The following is a 15380-nucleotide window of genomic DNA, read 5'->3' as shown; positions in this document are numbered from 1 at the left end:
ATAATACAAAAATTAGGCAGGTGTGATAGCACGCGTCTGTGGTCCCAGCTGCTCTGGAGGCTACAGGGAGCCTCCGGAGGTGGGAGGATCACCTGAGTCTTCCCACTGAGCCAAAACTACACCACTGCCCTCCAGCCTGGGTGAGACCCTGTCTCAAAAAGAAAAATATTGTGATCTAATCGATGCTGGATGACTTGTCCAGAAGATGCCATGGGGGTAAATGGCAAACGCGAGAAGGCTCCTTGGCTGTCCCCTATGCCACCACACTTAAGCCAGTCAGTGTTTCTTGAGGCCCCTACCTTGCTCTAGCACACTACCTACTGTGAATGGGCTCCTACACCCTGGGCGGGGTAGGATGCCGATGCTTCCTTTGGAGGTGACAGCATGGAAACCAGGAAGTGCTTTTCAACCTCATCTGCCTTTGTCTCTTTCTCTTTCACCTGTGATATGGTTTGGCCCTGTGTCCCCACCCAAATCTCATGTGAAACTGAAAGCTGGGCCTGGCGGGAGGTGACTGGGTCATGGGGGCAGATCTCCCACTTGCTCTTCTCGTGATAGTGAGTCCTCACAAGATCTGGTTGCTTACAAGGGTGGAGTACTTCCCCCTTCAGTTGCTCGCTCCTGCTGCCACGTGAAGACATGCTTGCTTCCCCTTCGCCCTTCTGCCATGATCGTTTCCTGAGGCCTCCCCAGGCATGTCTCCTGTAGAGCCTGTGGAACTGTGAGTCAATTAAACCTCTCTGCTTTATAAATTACCCAGTGTCAGGTAGTTCTTTGCAGCAATGTGAGAATGGACTAATACAACCATCTCACGGAAAGACAAGTGGCACCTCTAGTTCTGTATAGGAGGTCTGCAGGGACGAGCTGAAGGAAGGAGCTTTGGGAATTTTTACTTCCTTGGAGTGTCTCTGCCTTGCCCCAAGCTGATCAGTCTATTAGAACATAACTCTCGTGTCCGAAAACGTGCAGCAGAGGCAGAACAGCAGGAGCCCCAGCTCTGTGCTGCCCGCATGATCACCAACACCCGTGTTACCAGACCTCACCAGGAAGAGGCCCTGCTTAAGCCACAGGAGCCTGAGGGGTGGTGCCAGCCCCCCACCACTGCCTGAGCATCATTAAGGGAGCATGAAATTGTGCAGGGATTTTGCTCTTGATGGAGAGGATTGGAACAAGGTCAAAGCGGGACGTTAGCAACACCGGGAAAAGGCTGAGATGTGCATCGGCTGTCCCAGCAGAGGCTTCTGTACAGGAAGCCAGTACTCCCCTCGACCTCCAGGCCAGCTCCCCAGCATCAGCAAATGCCCTGAATGCCTTACCTTGTTAAGGTTCAGAACGCGGAAGAAGTCCTTGGCATTTTGCTGGGAAAGCTGGACTCCTTCCTCTGCAGTCACGCAGCTGTCACATGCCAGGCAGTCACTCAAAAATATCCTGGCATCAGCCAGCTTGTGGAATTCTCCCTTCTATGAAAGGAAGGTAACGTTTCAGCATGATTATTCAACAAATACTCTTTAATGTGCTTTTTTAGGGACGGTAATACCCATATACGAATTCACAGTAAACACCGGAGACAATACCAGGGTCCAGGCCTGGTGCTCAAGGGGCTAGAAGCAGGACAGTCTCTGCCACTGAGCAGCTCAAGGTGGTAGAGGGACACAGGACACAGGGCCCAGCCCACGATGACACTAGGGAACCATGCAGATCACAAAGGTGGAACCCAGCCCTAGCACCATCATGTGGTAGGAAGTAAATGACCCCTGTGTTCTGGAAGCTGACCCCACTGGCCCTTCCCTCCTCCTAGACCCCTTCCTCTTTGGTGCCTGTGATCCAGCCCTCTGACTGCTCCTCTAGCTCTGTGCTCCCTAAGCTTACCATCCCACGGCTCCCTGAGGCCACCCACAGCCCCGGCCTCTCCCTCAAGGCTCAGAACTTTACAACTCAGTGCTGGCTCTGCGTTTGCACTTGGACATGTAACAAGATGCTCATCCTGACCTGGATGTAGAGTCACTCTTTGATCCCTTCCAGCCTCTCCTTCCTGATTGGCCCTTGTGTCCCCCAACATCTGCTAAAACATAAACTACACCTCTGCTCTGCTCAGACAGCTGCCCCTCACACAGAGGGCCTGAGCAAAGCCAGTGGCCCCTGTCTGCCTGGGTCCCATCACAGCCCTCTTGGTCTCCACACGTCCCGCCCCACTGGCCCTTGCTGCTCTCACCATCCCTCTGCATGAAGCGACCTCTAAGAGTCCCAGGCTCGCCCTGGGTGGCCTTCAGCAGAGAGGATGTCCAACACCTGCTAAAACAGCGCCACTCCCTCACTCGTCTCTTCCCTCCCGACCCATCTGTACTCATGTTGCTGACTGCTGGCAGGAATCTGTCCCTCCTCACTAAAATGTAAGCCCATGAAAGCTCGAACACTGTCTGTTCTCCTGTTCCCCAGCACCTCCAAGAGGTACTGCACACAGATAATGCTCAATAAATAACTGGTGGATGAACACATGAATACTCTGACGCTTACAGGAGTAATGTCAATAAATCACAGAAGCTCCTCAGGTAGTCCATGCATTTGTTTTTCTTTAAAACATGATTTGACAGGAGGCAGCTGTGGATGTCCCCCTCCTTCCATAGTGTGCTGTGAACGGCAGCTCAGGTGTCACCTCTGCCTCCTGTCTATGCATGACCCCATGTCTCTGTGCAGCCCACTCACCCTGGGATCTTGTTCTGCTGCAGATGGGCACTCAGGGCAGATGGGCACTCAGGAGGTCCACATGGGGCTCAAGAGTTTGTGCTTCTAACAAGTTCCAAGTGGGTCGAAGCTACGGCTCCACTCCAAACGTTTGGTGCCCACAGCTGCATGAATTCTGCCTCCACAGCCCATCCGGATCGAGGTGCCCATGACCAAACTGCACCCCTCACCCAGCAGTGCCTCCTCCCTGCCTTGCCACCAGACACGTTGTGTATAACTCAGTCCTTCCGTAAGGTTTCATGGTCCAGGTCTTATTCCCTCCTCATTTGTCACATTCTTTCTTCTTATTCCTGCTGCCTTCCACATTCATGCATTCTGCAGAAGCCCTGTTCCCTTTTGTCAGGCCTGCCGGCCTCACTCTGCCCAGGGCAGCCCTGCCACCTGCACTTCCAGCAGAGTGCTCTCCTCACCAAACCCCAGACTCACACACTGTAGAAGGCCCAGTGTCTGTGGAGCTAAAACTGTACTCTCTTCCCTGCACTATGTCCTCTGTTCTGTCTTTACCACTCTGGCAGACTTGCCCAGGCCCACCACCTCTGCCTAGGCTCTCAAAGCTGCCACCCAAGTGGCTTCCTGCAATTCTTCCCTCTACTCTAGCCAGCTTAAGTCAGTTACCTCCATCACCTGCCCTAAAACAAACACCTGAGTCATCCCCTCACAGTCTCCACAGCTCTGCACTGTCACTGACCTGGCCAAGGGGAGCCACTGTCTCTCCCTAGAGCATGTCTGTCCACACCCTCCTCTTGCCTGGTGCCAGTGCCCTTCCCTAGACTCCCACCCTGAATTCTGACCACTCTTCAGGGTCCACTCCACTAACCCTAACCCAACTCCTCTCACCCTGTGTCTATCACTGACCTGGAAGAGCGCCCGCTTAGGCTGTGTACACACGTTATCTCATCCTCACCACAGTCCTGGGAGGGAAGTAACCCTACTCCCCAGGCCTCTGATAAGGAAATGAGACTCACAGGGCTTAGATATCTGTCCAAGATGTCACAACCAGAGGGCAGGCGACGGAGGCCCGTGGGGCCGGCCATTTAAGCGCACTGGCCCCAGCTGCCTCCAGGACTCCAATGCAGCCTACCTCTCTTCTGCCTGTGGCCAGCTCTTTGAGTGCTTGTCTCAGGCCCTGTTGCTCCCTAAGCCCCACAGTCCCCACAGCACACAGGGCAACCAGAAAACCTCTCAGATTAAACGTATCAGGACTACTAAACTTAAGGAAAAAATATGCTTCTGCCATATTGCCAACTCTCCATTTATAAACTGGTACCAGTACTTTCTAAGGGTAGAATGACCTCAACCTCTCCCAACATTTTTCACTCAGTAAAACAGGGATAATGGCCAGGCTTACAGGTAATGCTTCTTCTGAGCATGAAATGAGACTGCATGTAAGATGACATTCTTTTTTTTGCAGACGGAGTCTCACTCTATCACCCAGGCTGGAGTGCGGTGGTGTGATCTCCGCTCACCGCAAACTCCGCCTCCTGGGTTCAAGGGATTCTCTTGCCTCAGCCTCCTGAGTAGCTGGAATTATAGGCATGCACACTACGCCCAGCTAATTTTGTACTTTTAGTAGAGATGGGGTTTATCCATGTTGGTCAGGCTGATCTTGAACTCCCGACCTCAGGTGATCCACCCATCTCAGCCTCCCAAAGTGTTGGGATTACAGACATGAGCCAACATGCCTGGCCATAAAATCACATTCTTGAGAGCCAGGCTCAGGGTATGTATCCAATAAACAGAAACCATCGCTACTAGCTAAGGATAATTTAAAAACAAGAATTGAATTAGAAAAGAGGCCAGGCGCAGTGGCTCATGCCTCTAATCCCAGCACTTTGGGAGGCCGAGGCATGTGGATCACCTGAGGTCAGGAGTTTGAGAACAGCCTGACCAACATGGTTTCACCCCGTCTCTACTAAATACAAAAAATTAGCCAGGCGTGGTGGTGCACGCCTGGAATCCCAGCTACTTGGGAGGCTAAGGCAGGAAAATCTCTTTAACCTGGGAGGCGGAGGTTGCAGTGAACCAAGATCGCACCGCTGCAATCCAGCCTGGGCAACAGGAGGCAGACTCTGTCTCAAAAAAAAAAGAAAGAAAAAAAAAGGAAACCATTAAAAAAAATTAACTACAGAATCATGAAATTTGAGTTATTTTATAAATTACCTATCTCAATAATCATTTTATAGAATGGAGCTTACTATTAAAAAATATTCAGTTGGAATTGAGGTAGTAGGTCACGCCTATAATCCCAGCAATTTGGGAGGCTGAGGCAGGAGGATCACTTGAGCCCAGGAGTTCAAGACCAGCCTGGGCAACATAATGGAACTCCATCTGTACAAAAAATTAAAATGGCTTCAGCGTGGCCTACTCCTGTAATCCCAGCACTCCCTTGGGAGGCAAGCCGGGAGGCTGGCTGGATCACAAGGTCAGGAGATCGAATGAAACCCGTTTCTACTAAAAAAAAATACAAAAATTAATGGGCGCTGTGTGGTGGGCGGCCAGGTCTCAGCTACCAGGGAGGCTGAGGCAGGAGAACATGGAATCCGGGAGGCATGGAGCTTGCAGTGAGCCGAATTGCTCTACCGCACTCCAGCCTGGGCTGCCATGAATTCGGCCTCAAAAAAAAAAAAAAAAAAATTAAAATAAAGCAAATTAGCTGGGCAATGGTGGTGCATACCAGCAGTCCCAGCTACTAGAGGCTGGAGGCAGGAGGAACCACTTGAGCCTCGAGGGTCGAGGCTGCAGGAGCTGATACAAGGAGCCACCAGACCCAGCCTGGGCAGACAGTGAGACCTCTGTCTCAAAAGGGGAAAAAATCCAAGAAGAACTGACATTACACCACGCTTTCTCTTTGTCTTGTCGCAGTGTGTTTTGGTATGGTGTGTTCTGAGAAGACAGGCTCTGTGCCACCATGACTGTCTCACATGTCTTTATTAGCCCCTTCTGTTTATTTCTTAGCCCTGAGATGAGTCTCATTTCTGTCAGCCTGGCTGGAATGTGGGAGTGGCACCCATCCTCGCCTACTTGTAAGTTCACCAGGTCTACGCCTATTCTCCTGCCTCCCAGTAGCTGGGACTACAAGGGCTCCACCACCACTAGCTAATTTTTGCATTTTATAGATGAGGTTTCACTGTGTTGTGATGGTCTCAATCTCCTTGACTGATGATCCATTTCTGTCTCAGCCTCCCAAAGTTCTGGGATTACAGGCGGGAGCCACTCATACTCAGCCTTATTTCAGCGTCTTTTTTTTTGGGGACAGAGTCTCACTCTCTGGTTGCCCAGCTCGAGTACACGGCAGTCTCAGCTCACTTCAAACTCTGTCTCCTGTACTGCTTTATTCTCCTGCCTTGGCCTCCCGAGTAGTTTCTTCGGGATTATGCAGTGCACCACTCATACCTGGATAATTTTTGTATTTTTAGCAGAGATAAGGTTTCACCATGTTGGCCAGGCTGGTCTCAAACTCCTAACCTCAAGTGATCCACCCACTTCGGCCTCCCAAAGTGCTGGGATTACAGGCATGAGCCACTACGCCCGGCCGTACTTCAGTCTTCTCTAAAGCAGTGATGTGCATGGTGCTGTGAGCCCCCAAAGAGAAAAACAGCAGCAGCATTTTACTCTGGGCTGATACAAAACTGAAAAATCTACTTGCCTCTCCATTTTCCTGGGCTGGACTCGGTGCATCGGCTGACACATTCTCTTGGTCATCAGTTTTTGTTTTCTTACTACATTCCTTAAAAAAGCAAAGGAACATTATTAATGAACTTTTAATTCGTCTCCATTAAGAAAATGTGCATACTCTGACCAATGAAGCTCATGTATTTCTATCTTCTTTTAAATTAATTAATTATTTTTTAGACAGAGTCTCACTCTCACCCAGGCTGGAGTGCAGAGGCACAATCTCGGCTCACTGCAGTCTCTTCCTCCCGGGTTGAAGCGATTCTCCTGCCTCAGCCTCCCGAGTAGCTGGCATTATAGGTATGCACCACCACGCCCGGATAATTTTGTATTTTTAGTAGAGACAGGGTTTTGCCATGTTGGCCACGATGGTTTTGAACTGCTGACCTCAGGTAATCCACCTGCCTCGGCCTCCCGAAGTGCTGGGATTACAGGCGTGCACTGCCACTCCTGGTTAATTTTTGTATTTTTAGTAGAGAGGGGGTTTCACCATGTTGGCCAGGCTGGTCTCGAACTCCTGACCTCAGGTGATCCACCCGCCGAGGCCTCCCCTCCCAAGATGCTGGGATAACAGGCGTGAGCCACCGCGCCTGGCCTTCTATCCTTTCCCGGCCTTCTATCCTTTCTAGTGAAACAAAAGCGCACGTACTTAAGATCACACACACATCTCTATTGTCTGCAATAATAAAAAAGCAGAAGCAACAGTAGCCTCCCCTATACAGGTGAATTCCCCTGGACGCAGGTGTCCTTAGAATACGACGCAGCCACCAACGGGGATGAACGACCCATTGAACGCTCGGAAGCCTCCTGCCACGGTGTCACGCACAGAAGAGCCAGCCACAGAGCAGCATCCACGGGAGCCCATTTCGGCAAAAACGGCTACAAACCCCCCTGCGTGCGCTGCGCGCTGGTGGCCACGGCCTGGAGACAAGCGCGGAAGGCGCCGGTCAGCAGCCGTCACCCGCTTCCGCCCCTGCACCGGCTGTTCGGTGACCCTCAGCGGGACAGGTTCGAAAACGCCTAAAAACCCCTCGGAACGCTTCCGATCATTCCCGCCACGACCGGCGTTTACTCGGACTGTGCCGCGCGGCACGACAGGCTCGGTCTCCGTTCGTTTCCGCGCTTCGCGGGCGTGGGAAAGATGGACAAGTTCAGGGAGAACCGCTAAGACCGAGCCCGCCCCACAGCGCAGCGGACCCCGCGCCGGCCGCCTCCACGCCGGGCGGGCCCAGGGTGCTGAGGCCGGGGAAGCCCTGAAGAGCCCTGAGGCGAGCAAGCGGCGGGCCCGGGCCGCCAACCTCCGCCGCCCAGAGAGAGCCCCACGGGACAGGCACCGGGCGCGCGCCTCCCGGGCCCGCGGCGCTCACCTTGCGCGTGCAGTGCTCACACTTCATCTGGAGCGCTGCGGGCGGGAGGCCGGGCGCCTCGGCCTGAGGGAAGCACCGGGAGACTGGGACACCGCCGCCCGCCGCCCGCGGCCCTTTGTTGTCCTGCCCCGACGCGGCCTCACCCCCCACGGCCGCACTCGGCCAATGAGAGCACCCGGAGAGGACAAGCCGCACCCCTGGGCCAATAGGATTCCCCACCCCTACGGCTTTGTCTAGGCCAATGACAGTGTCGAGAAGGGGCGGGCCAGGCCCCAGAGCCAATCGGAGCGCGCGGGGCGGAGCGCAGCTTCACTCCACGTACGGCGCCGCGGGGACCGGGTTCTAGCGCCGGTTTTCGCTTCTCGCGGGTCCTGCGGCGGCGGCGGCGGCCAAGAGGCGTTCACCAGGGAGTCGGTGAGCGCGCGGACTGTCCCGAGGCCAAGCCGTGGCCGTTCCAGGGTGCTCGGTCCGGTGGTCACGGGGCCTGGAGGCCGCGGCCGGGCTCGCTCAGCCAGCTTGGCGTCGGACACTCGCCTTACTCGTGGCTCCCGACGGGGCGAGCCGGGGGCACAGCTCTCGTCCGCCGCCATTGCCGCTTCACTTCGTGTCACGTAGGCCCGGCGGAGTAGCAGCGCGCATGCGCGGCCTGCCTGGCAGTAACCACGTGACGGACCCGGAAGCACGAGGGCAGATGCTAAATGATGGCCTTTTGACATTTGCGTGCGTTCATGGTGGATAATTTTACCAAGTACATTGGTTTGGGCCCTTACAGTTTACAAAGTAAAGAATAACACTTACGGCCGGGCGCGGTGGCTCAAGCCTGTAACCTGCACTTCAGAGGCCGAATGCATGGATCACGGCGGCCAGGAGATCGAGACCATCCTGGCTAACACGGTGAAACCCCTGCCTCACTGAAAAATACAAACTACAGGCCGGGCGAGGGCGGCTCTGTAGTCCCAGCTACTCAGAGGCTGAGGCAGGAGAATGGCGTGAACCCGGGAGGCGGAGCTTGCAGTGAGCTGGCATCCCGCCACTGCACCAGCCTGGTGATGAGCGAGACTCACTCTAAAAAAAAAAAAAAAAAAAGAATAACACTTACTCCTCCAAGAAATTGATTTCAGTTAAGCAAAATGGCTTAATGGTAGTGTTGGACTCCTCTGCTAATTATAAACATTTTATGAAATCAGTGTGTGTGTATTACAGAAATCAGAAATAAGAAATAAGAACATGTCTGGAAGAGTGTGACATAAGAAAAATAACTTGTAGGCATATTTAACAGACACCAGCAGTCTCTGTAGATCTCCCATAGAGCCTTTCTTCCTGTCCTCTGAGAAGTGAAAATGAAATCCAAAGACCCCCAACTGACTGCACGAACCCCCTACTGGCTAAGGAGATCCCAGAGTTACCTTGAAGATAGTTCTCAGCCATGACAGATGGGAGGATATACCTGTTATTATAATGCCCTGGCTGATTCACCATCAGGTTTCTACAGATTTGACTGAACCATCCTTTCTCGAGAGACTCCACCGCTGACAACCCTCCCATTTGCAGTTTCAGCGCAATTGACCAGTATTCCTTACTAAGAGATCACTGACCATGGAGTGGTTCTGGCCAGATGACATGACCCTCATGAAGGGGCCTGAAGCTTCACTGTGGTTGTGTGTGTTTCTCTTCAAAAGAATTACACTCCTCCCAGCTTGCTAAATATGTGAGCATTTACACACTACTCTGCAGATTCTGTTCCTTTGCCTCCCTTCCCTGGAAGTGTCCGCTTGGCTCTTGGCCAGAGGTAGTGCTTCCCTGCCAAATGCCACCCTGCAGGCTGGAATCCTTTAGAAATAAAAGCCTTTTCCGGAATGTAGGGAATCTCATCATTCTTTAGGCTTGGTTTGGCTGATCACAGGTTCTTCCTCCTGCCCGCCTACAGGCTATGACAAAAGTCAATCTGTTATATCAAGATTGCAGCACGACAGGAAAAGAATTTAATTGACACCTGGCAGGCCACACAGGAAGACAGAGTTATTACTCAAATCAGTCTCTCCAAAGGTTTGAGAAGCTGTTAGGGTTTTTATGGATACCTAGGGCAGGATCAGGGAATGCTGCTGGACTGACTGGGGATGAAATCATAAAGGTGTGTGGAAAATGGTCCTCAAGCACTGAGTCTGCCTCAGGGTGGGGCCACAGGAACCAGTTGAGTCCCGGAGTCACAGGTCAGTGGGTCTACTCTGGAAAACATCCCAAAGCCAAATCTAGACTCTGCAATACTGATATTATCTATAGGTGCACTTCGGGAAGTTGCAAACCTTGGTAGACCCTGGCTACTGTGGAATCCTGAGCAGTAAGGGATTGCAGGAAACCAGGCCTACATTTTGAGAGAGCCCAGGCCCTCCCACAATCCTAAACTCTGTGGCCTTTCTAATAGGCTAAAGGCAGTTTCCGGCCCCAGAAGAGGGAGGTGATAGTTTTAGGCATGGAATTTACATCATCCTGCCTAAAGTTAAACCATAAATCCTCCCAAAGCTCCTGAATTAGCTTGGCTGGCGCCCAGGAACAACCAAGGACAGCTTGGATGGAAGGAAGATGGAATTAACTATGTGAAATTTCTCCTTTTTTTTTTTTTTTGAGACAGGGTCTCACTCTGTCACTCAGGCTGGAGAGCAGTGGTGTGATCACAGCTCACCAGCCTCAACCTCCTGGCCTGGGCGCACTTCCACCTCAGCCCTGCCAGGTAGCTGACTATGAGCTTGCACCACCATGCCTCGGCTGGTGCTTTTGCTTTGTAGATACACAGGCCTCCTGATGCTGCCCAGGCTGCCTTGGAATCTCTGGGCCCAAGTGATTCATCATTCCTGGTGGCTGGGATTACAGGTGTGCAGCCACTGCACCCAGCCTCTCACGCCTAATCTCTGCAAAGGTAGTTTTAAGCTGGACACTAACGCTGAGGCTGGCACAGTGGCTCACGCCTGCAATCCTGCACTTTGGGAGATCAAGGCAGGTGCTGGCCAGCTGAGGCCAGAGCTGACACCAGTCTGGCCAATATGGTGAAACCTGCCTCTACTAAAAATACAAAATTGGCTGGCATGGCTCAAGCCTGGTAATCCCAGCACTTTGGGAGGCTGAGACAGGCGGATCGAGGTCAGAGATTGAGACCATCCTGGCTAACCCGGGTGAAACTCCTGTCTCTACTAAAAAATAGCAAAAACTAGCCGGGTGAGGGTGTGGTAGGCTCAGTCCTGCAGGCCATCTCAGGAGGCTGAGGTGAGGAGAATGGCATAAACCTGGGAGGCATGGAGCTGCAGCGAGCTGGAGATCCGGCCACTCTCAGACTCTTAGCCTGGGCGCATAGGAGTGGGAGACTCCATCTCAAAAAAACAAAAAAACAAAAAAACAAAAAAAACAAAATTACTGGGCATGGTGGTCACGCCTCTGTAAGCCTGCAGCACTTTGGGAAGCTGAGGGTGGATCTGCCAAAGGCCAAGAGATCAGACCATCCTGGCTACCGTGAAACCTTGTCTACTAGACTCCATCTCAAAAAAAAAAAGGCCGCCGTGGCTCAAGCCTGTAATCCAGCACTTTGGGAGAATAGACGGGCGATCACGCAGGTCAGGAGGATCGACCATCCTGGCTAATGACAGTGAACCCTGCCTCTACTAAAATACAAGGACCAGCCATGAGGTGGCGGATGGTCCTGGAAATGCATTTCCGGAGCTGGAGGGCAGGAGAATGAAGGTGAACCCGGAGGCGGAGCTTGCAAGAGCTGAGATCCGCCACTGACTCCCAGAACAGAGGATGACCTGGCCCTTCAAAAAAAAAAAAAAAAAAAATGAAGCTAGGCTATGGTGAAAGCCTTTCAAATTTAGGCTACTTTGGGAGGCTGAGGCAGGAGAATGGCTTGAACTCCAGAGGTGGAGGTTGCAGTGAGCCAGATCAGCTACCTGGACTCCAGCCTGGGTGACAGAGAGACTTATCCAAAAAAAAAAAAAAAATCTTATTTTAGCCAACAGATTTTACAAAATGCATCAGTGAAATTCAGGAAGTCTCAACCCTCTAGATTACTCAAATTCATGTCAACATCTCTCAGAAAACATCTCCCCAAATCCTGGCTTAGCAAAAGATACTTGAGAAGGTTGTCATTTGTATAGCTTTTTGGTTAATGTTTTAAAAACATAACTGGCCAGGTGTGGTGGCTCACGCCCATAATTCCAGCACTTTGGGAGGCGGAGGTGGGGGGATTGCCTGAGATCAGGTGTTTGAGACCAGCCTGGCCAACATGGTGAAACTCCATCTCTACTGAAAATACAAAAATCAGCTGCGTGTGGTCGTGGGTGCCTGTAATCCCAGCTACTTGGGAGGCTGAGGCAGGAGAATCAGTTGAATCTGGGAGGCGGAGGTTGCAGTGAGCCAAGACCATGTCATTGCACTCCAGCCTGGGCAACAAGAGCAAAACTCCATCTCTAAAATATAAATAAATAAATAAATATAAAAACATAACTGTAATATGGTTGAAAGAACAAATTATGGCCTGGTGCAGAGGCTCATGCCTGTAAACCCAGCACTTTGGGAGGCCAAGGTGGGAGGACTGCCTGAGCTTAGGAGTTCGTGACCAGCCTGGACAACACAGTGAAAACCCATCTGTAATAAAATACAAAAATTTAGCCGGACGTGGTGGCGCGCACCTGTAGTCCCAGCTGCTCAGGAGACTGAGGCAGAATTGCTTGAACCTGGGAGGCAGAGGTCACAGTGAGCCGAGATCGCACCACTGCACTCCAGCCTGGGAAACAAGGCAAGACTCTGTCTCAAAAAAAAAGTAAAAAAAAAAAAAAGAACAAATTACAATCACCTAATTTTTTTTAATCAAATAGCCAATGTCCAGTTTTCCCCATTTTCTCACAATTTTTTTTACAGTTTGTTTAAATCAGGATCTACATAAGGTCTAGTATGTTCTATTAGTCTATATTACAATTGATTCATATGTTTCTTAAGTCTCTTTTTCTATGAACTTACGGAAGACATTGAAAAATCTCTCTTTAAAAATAAAAACTTGATTTTGACATAACTTGAGGCCTACTTAGAAGTGGCAGAGTTCAAGCTGGGCACAATGGCTCATGCCTGTAATCCCAGCACTTTGGGTGGCCAAGGCAGGCGGATCATCTGAAGTCAGACATTCGAGACCAGCATGGCCAGCACGGCAAAAGCCTGTCTCTACTAAAAATAAAAAAATTAGCTGGACGTGGTGATGCGTGCCTATAGTCCCAGCTACTTGGGAGGCTGCGGCAGGAGAATTGCTTGAACCCGGGAGGCGGGGGCTGCAGTGAGCTGAGATGGTGCCACTGCACTCCAGCCTGGGCAACAGAGTGAGACTTTGTCCCAAAAAAAAAAAGTTGCAGAGTTCCTGATTTTAAAGTTGTTGTCATTTTTTAAATTTGTAGGTTCTATCCATATCCTTCTCTCCTTCTCCTTGTATATATTATTAAAAAATCAGGTCATTTGCCTGTAGGATTTCCTATGTTGACAAAAAAAGGCAAACTGTAAAATATTTTAAGAGATTCTGAGCCAAATATGAGTGACCAATGGCCAGTGACATAGCCCTTAGAAGATCCTAAGAAAATGTACATGGTTAGGTTACAGCTTGGCTTTATATATTTTCAGAAGACGTAAGACATCAGTCAATACATGTAGACGTATATTGGTTCGGTTCAGAAAGGTGACGCAACTTGTAGTAGGGGGGCTTCCAGGTCATAGGTAGATTCAAAGACTTTCTGACTGGCAATTGATTGAAAAGGTTAAGTTACGTCTAAAGACCTAGAATCAACAGAAGGGAGTTTCTAGGTTAAGATAGGGGCTTGTGGAGACCAAGATTTCCGTTAAGCAGAGGAAGTCTCCAGGTAGCAGGCTTCAGAGAGAATAGATTGTAAGTGCTTCTTATTAGAGTTCTCTCCTGAAGCAGGAAAAAGACCTGGAAAGGAGCAGGGATTCTCTACAGAATGTAGATTTTCCTCACAAGGGATAGCTTTGCAGGGCTATTTCAAAATACGTCGAAGAAATTTAATGTGGGGTGTCCGGAGCTGCGCGCCCCAGCCATAGCGAATAATAATTGACGATTAAAAACGCCTGAGCTTTATTCATTTCCACCTTACACCTCCTCCCTATCTTTGCCTTTCCCCCTGTATTAATACCTCATAAAAGATGGCGCTCTTCCTGCTTCTTCTTCACCCATTTTTCCCGCGCCCGCGAAAATTACTACCTGACAGCGCAGGCGCCACATGACGTTCGACCAGAGAAACCAATACCTATCTGGCCACACCCTCCGCGATGAGATCACTTTCGCCTTGGCCCAACCCCTTCCCCTCCAAGTGTATATAAGGCACTGCATTACCGCCATTAAAAGAGACTTGATCAGAGCACTGTCTTGTCTCCATTTCTCGTATCTCTTGTTCCCCAAATTCCCACCCCCTCTTCCAGGGCCTGCAGTGACGATCCCGCGGGCCGGGAGAGTGGGGTAAAGTACTTCGATTTCTTCCAGGGCCTCCTATCTGTCACATAATCCTACACCAGAGTCAGGCTGGAATTTGGTGTCATTGCTACAGAGTCTACTTTGTCAGCCTCAAGATGTTTTTTTGTTGTTGTTGTTGTTTGTTTTTTTGTTTTTGTTTTGAGACAGAGTCTCCCTCTGTCGCCCAGGCTAGAGTGCAGTGGCACCATCTTGGCTCACTGCAAGCTCTGCCTCTTGGGTTCACACCATTCTCCTACCTCAGCCTCCCAAGTAGCTGGGACTACAGGTGCCCGTCACCACGCCCAGCTAATTTTTTGGGTTTTTTTTTAGTAGAGATGGGGTTTCACTGTGTTAGCCAGGATGGTGTCGTTCTCCTGACCTTGTGATCCGCCCACCTTGGCCTCCCAAAGTGCTGGGATTACAGGCGTGAGCCACCGCGCCCGCCCGGCTGGCTCAAGATCTGTTTTAATGTGAATGCTGGTCAGCTGTCTGCCTGAATTCCAAAAGGGAGGAGGGAGTAAGGTATGTCTGTCTCTCCCTTCCCATCACTGCCTTAACTAGTTTTTCAGGATAACTTTGGAATGCTCTTGGCCAAGAGGAGGGGTCCATTCAGATGGTTGAGGGTTTGAATTTTATTTTTGTTTTACACCCGCAATTGCTGACTTGTATCCTTGTAGAATCCTTTAGTACAGTCTTGTCTTCCAAATTTCCACTAATTCACTTTAGAAACTTGTTCACTTTCAGCTTAAATTTTTTCTGGCAAGACTACTTCATGGATGGTGTTGTGTACTTCCAGTATCTGACCTTTTTGCGATGTTAATTAGCAGTCATTGATTACATGGCCCAGGTCCATTAATTCATAAGGTGATGTGTTAATCCTACTGTTTCTTCTTCATTTATTAGCGGGAAAACTTCTATAATGAGACATTCTTCTCATGCAGTATTTGGTTACTCTGCTGTAAATTTCATAAAGGCAGGACAAATGCTTGATGCTTTCCTTTTATTAACCAGGCCACAAACTGGGGAGAGCTTGCCAGCATCCTCCAAAAGTGAACACAGTTAAAAAATACATTATTATGAATTACAGCCTGGAGCACCTCAGGATT

At 50.6% G+C, this 15380-nt stretch overlaps 1 protein-coding gene across 2 annotated transcripts in view; it reads right to left on the bottom strand.

Moving 5' to 3' along the window:
• Positions 1-7942, bottom strand: part of NARF (nuclear prelamin A recognition factor) — a 31174-nt gene extending 23232 nt beyond the window's left edge. Inside the window, exons 1-3 of one of the 2 annotated variants that reach the window (XM_031657203.1) lie at positions 7782-7942; positions 6389-6469; positions 1317-1460 (exon numbers count right to left, since the gene is read on the bottom strand). In XM_031657203.1, coding sequence (XP_031513063.1) covers positions 1317-1460; positions 6389-6469; positions 7782-7808 — 252 coding nt within the window. In that variant the 5' untranslated portion in view covers positions 7809-7942. The other variant, XM_031657202.1, reaches the window with a different exon arrangement.
• Positions 7943-15380: the final 7438 nt, after the last annotated feature.

The sequence above is a fragment of the Papio anubis genome, chromosome 17, assembly GCF_008728515.1.
Source record: "Papio anubis isolate 15944 chromosome 17, Panubis1.0, whole genome shotgun sequence".
Classification (NCBI taxonomy): domain Eukaryota; kingdom Metazoa; phylum Chordata; class Mammalia; order Primates; family Cercopithecidae; genus Papio; species Papio anubis.
This window is presented reverse-complemented; position numbering and strand designations above follow the sequence as displayed.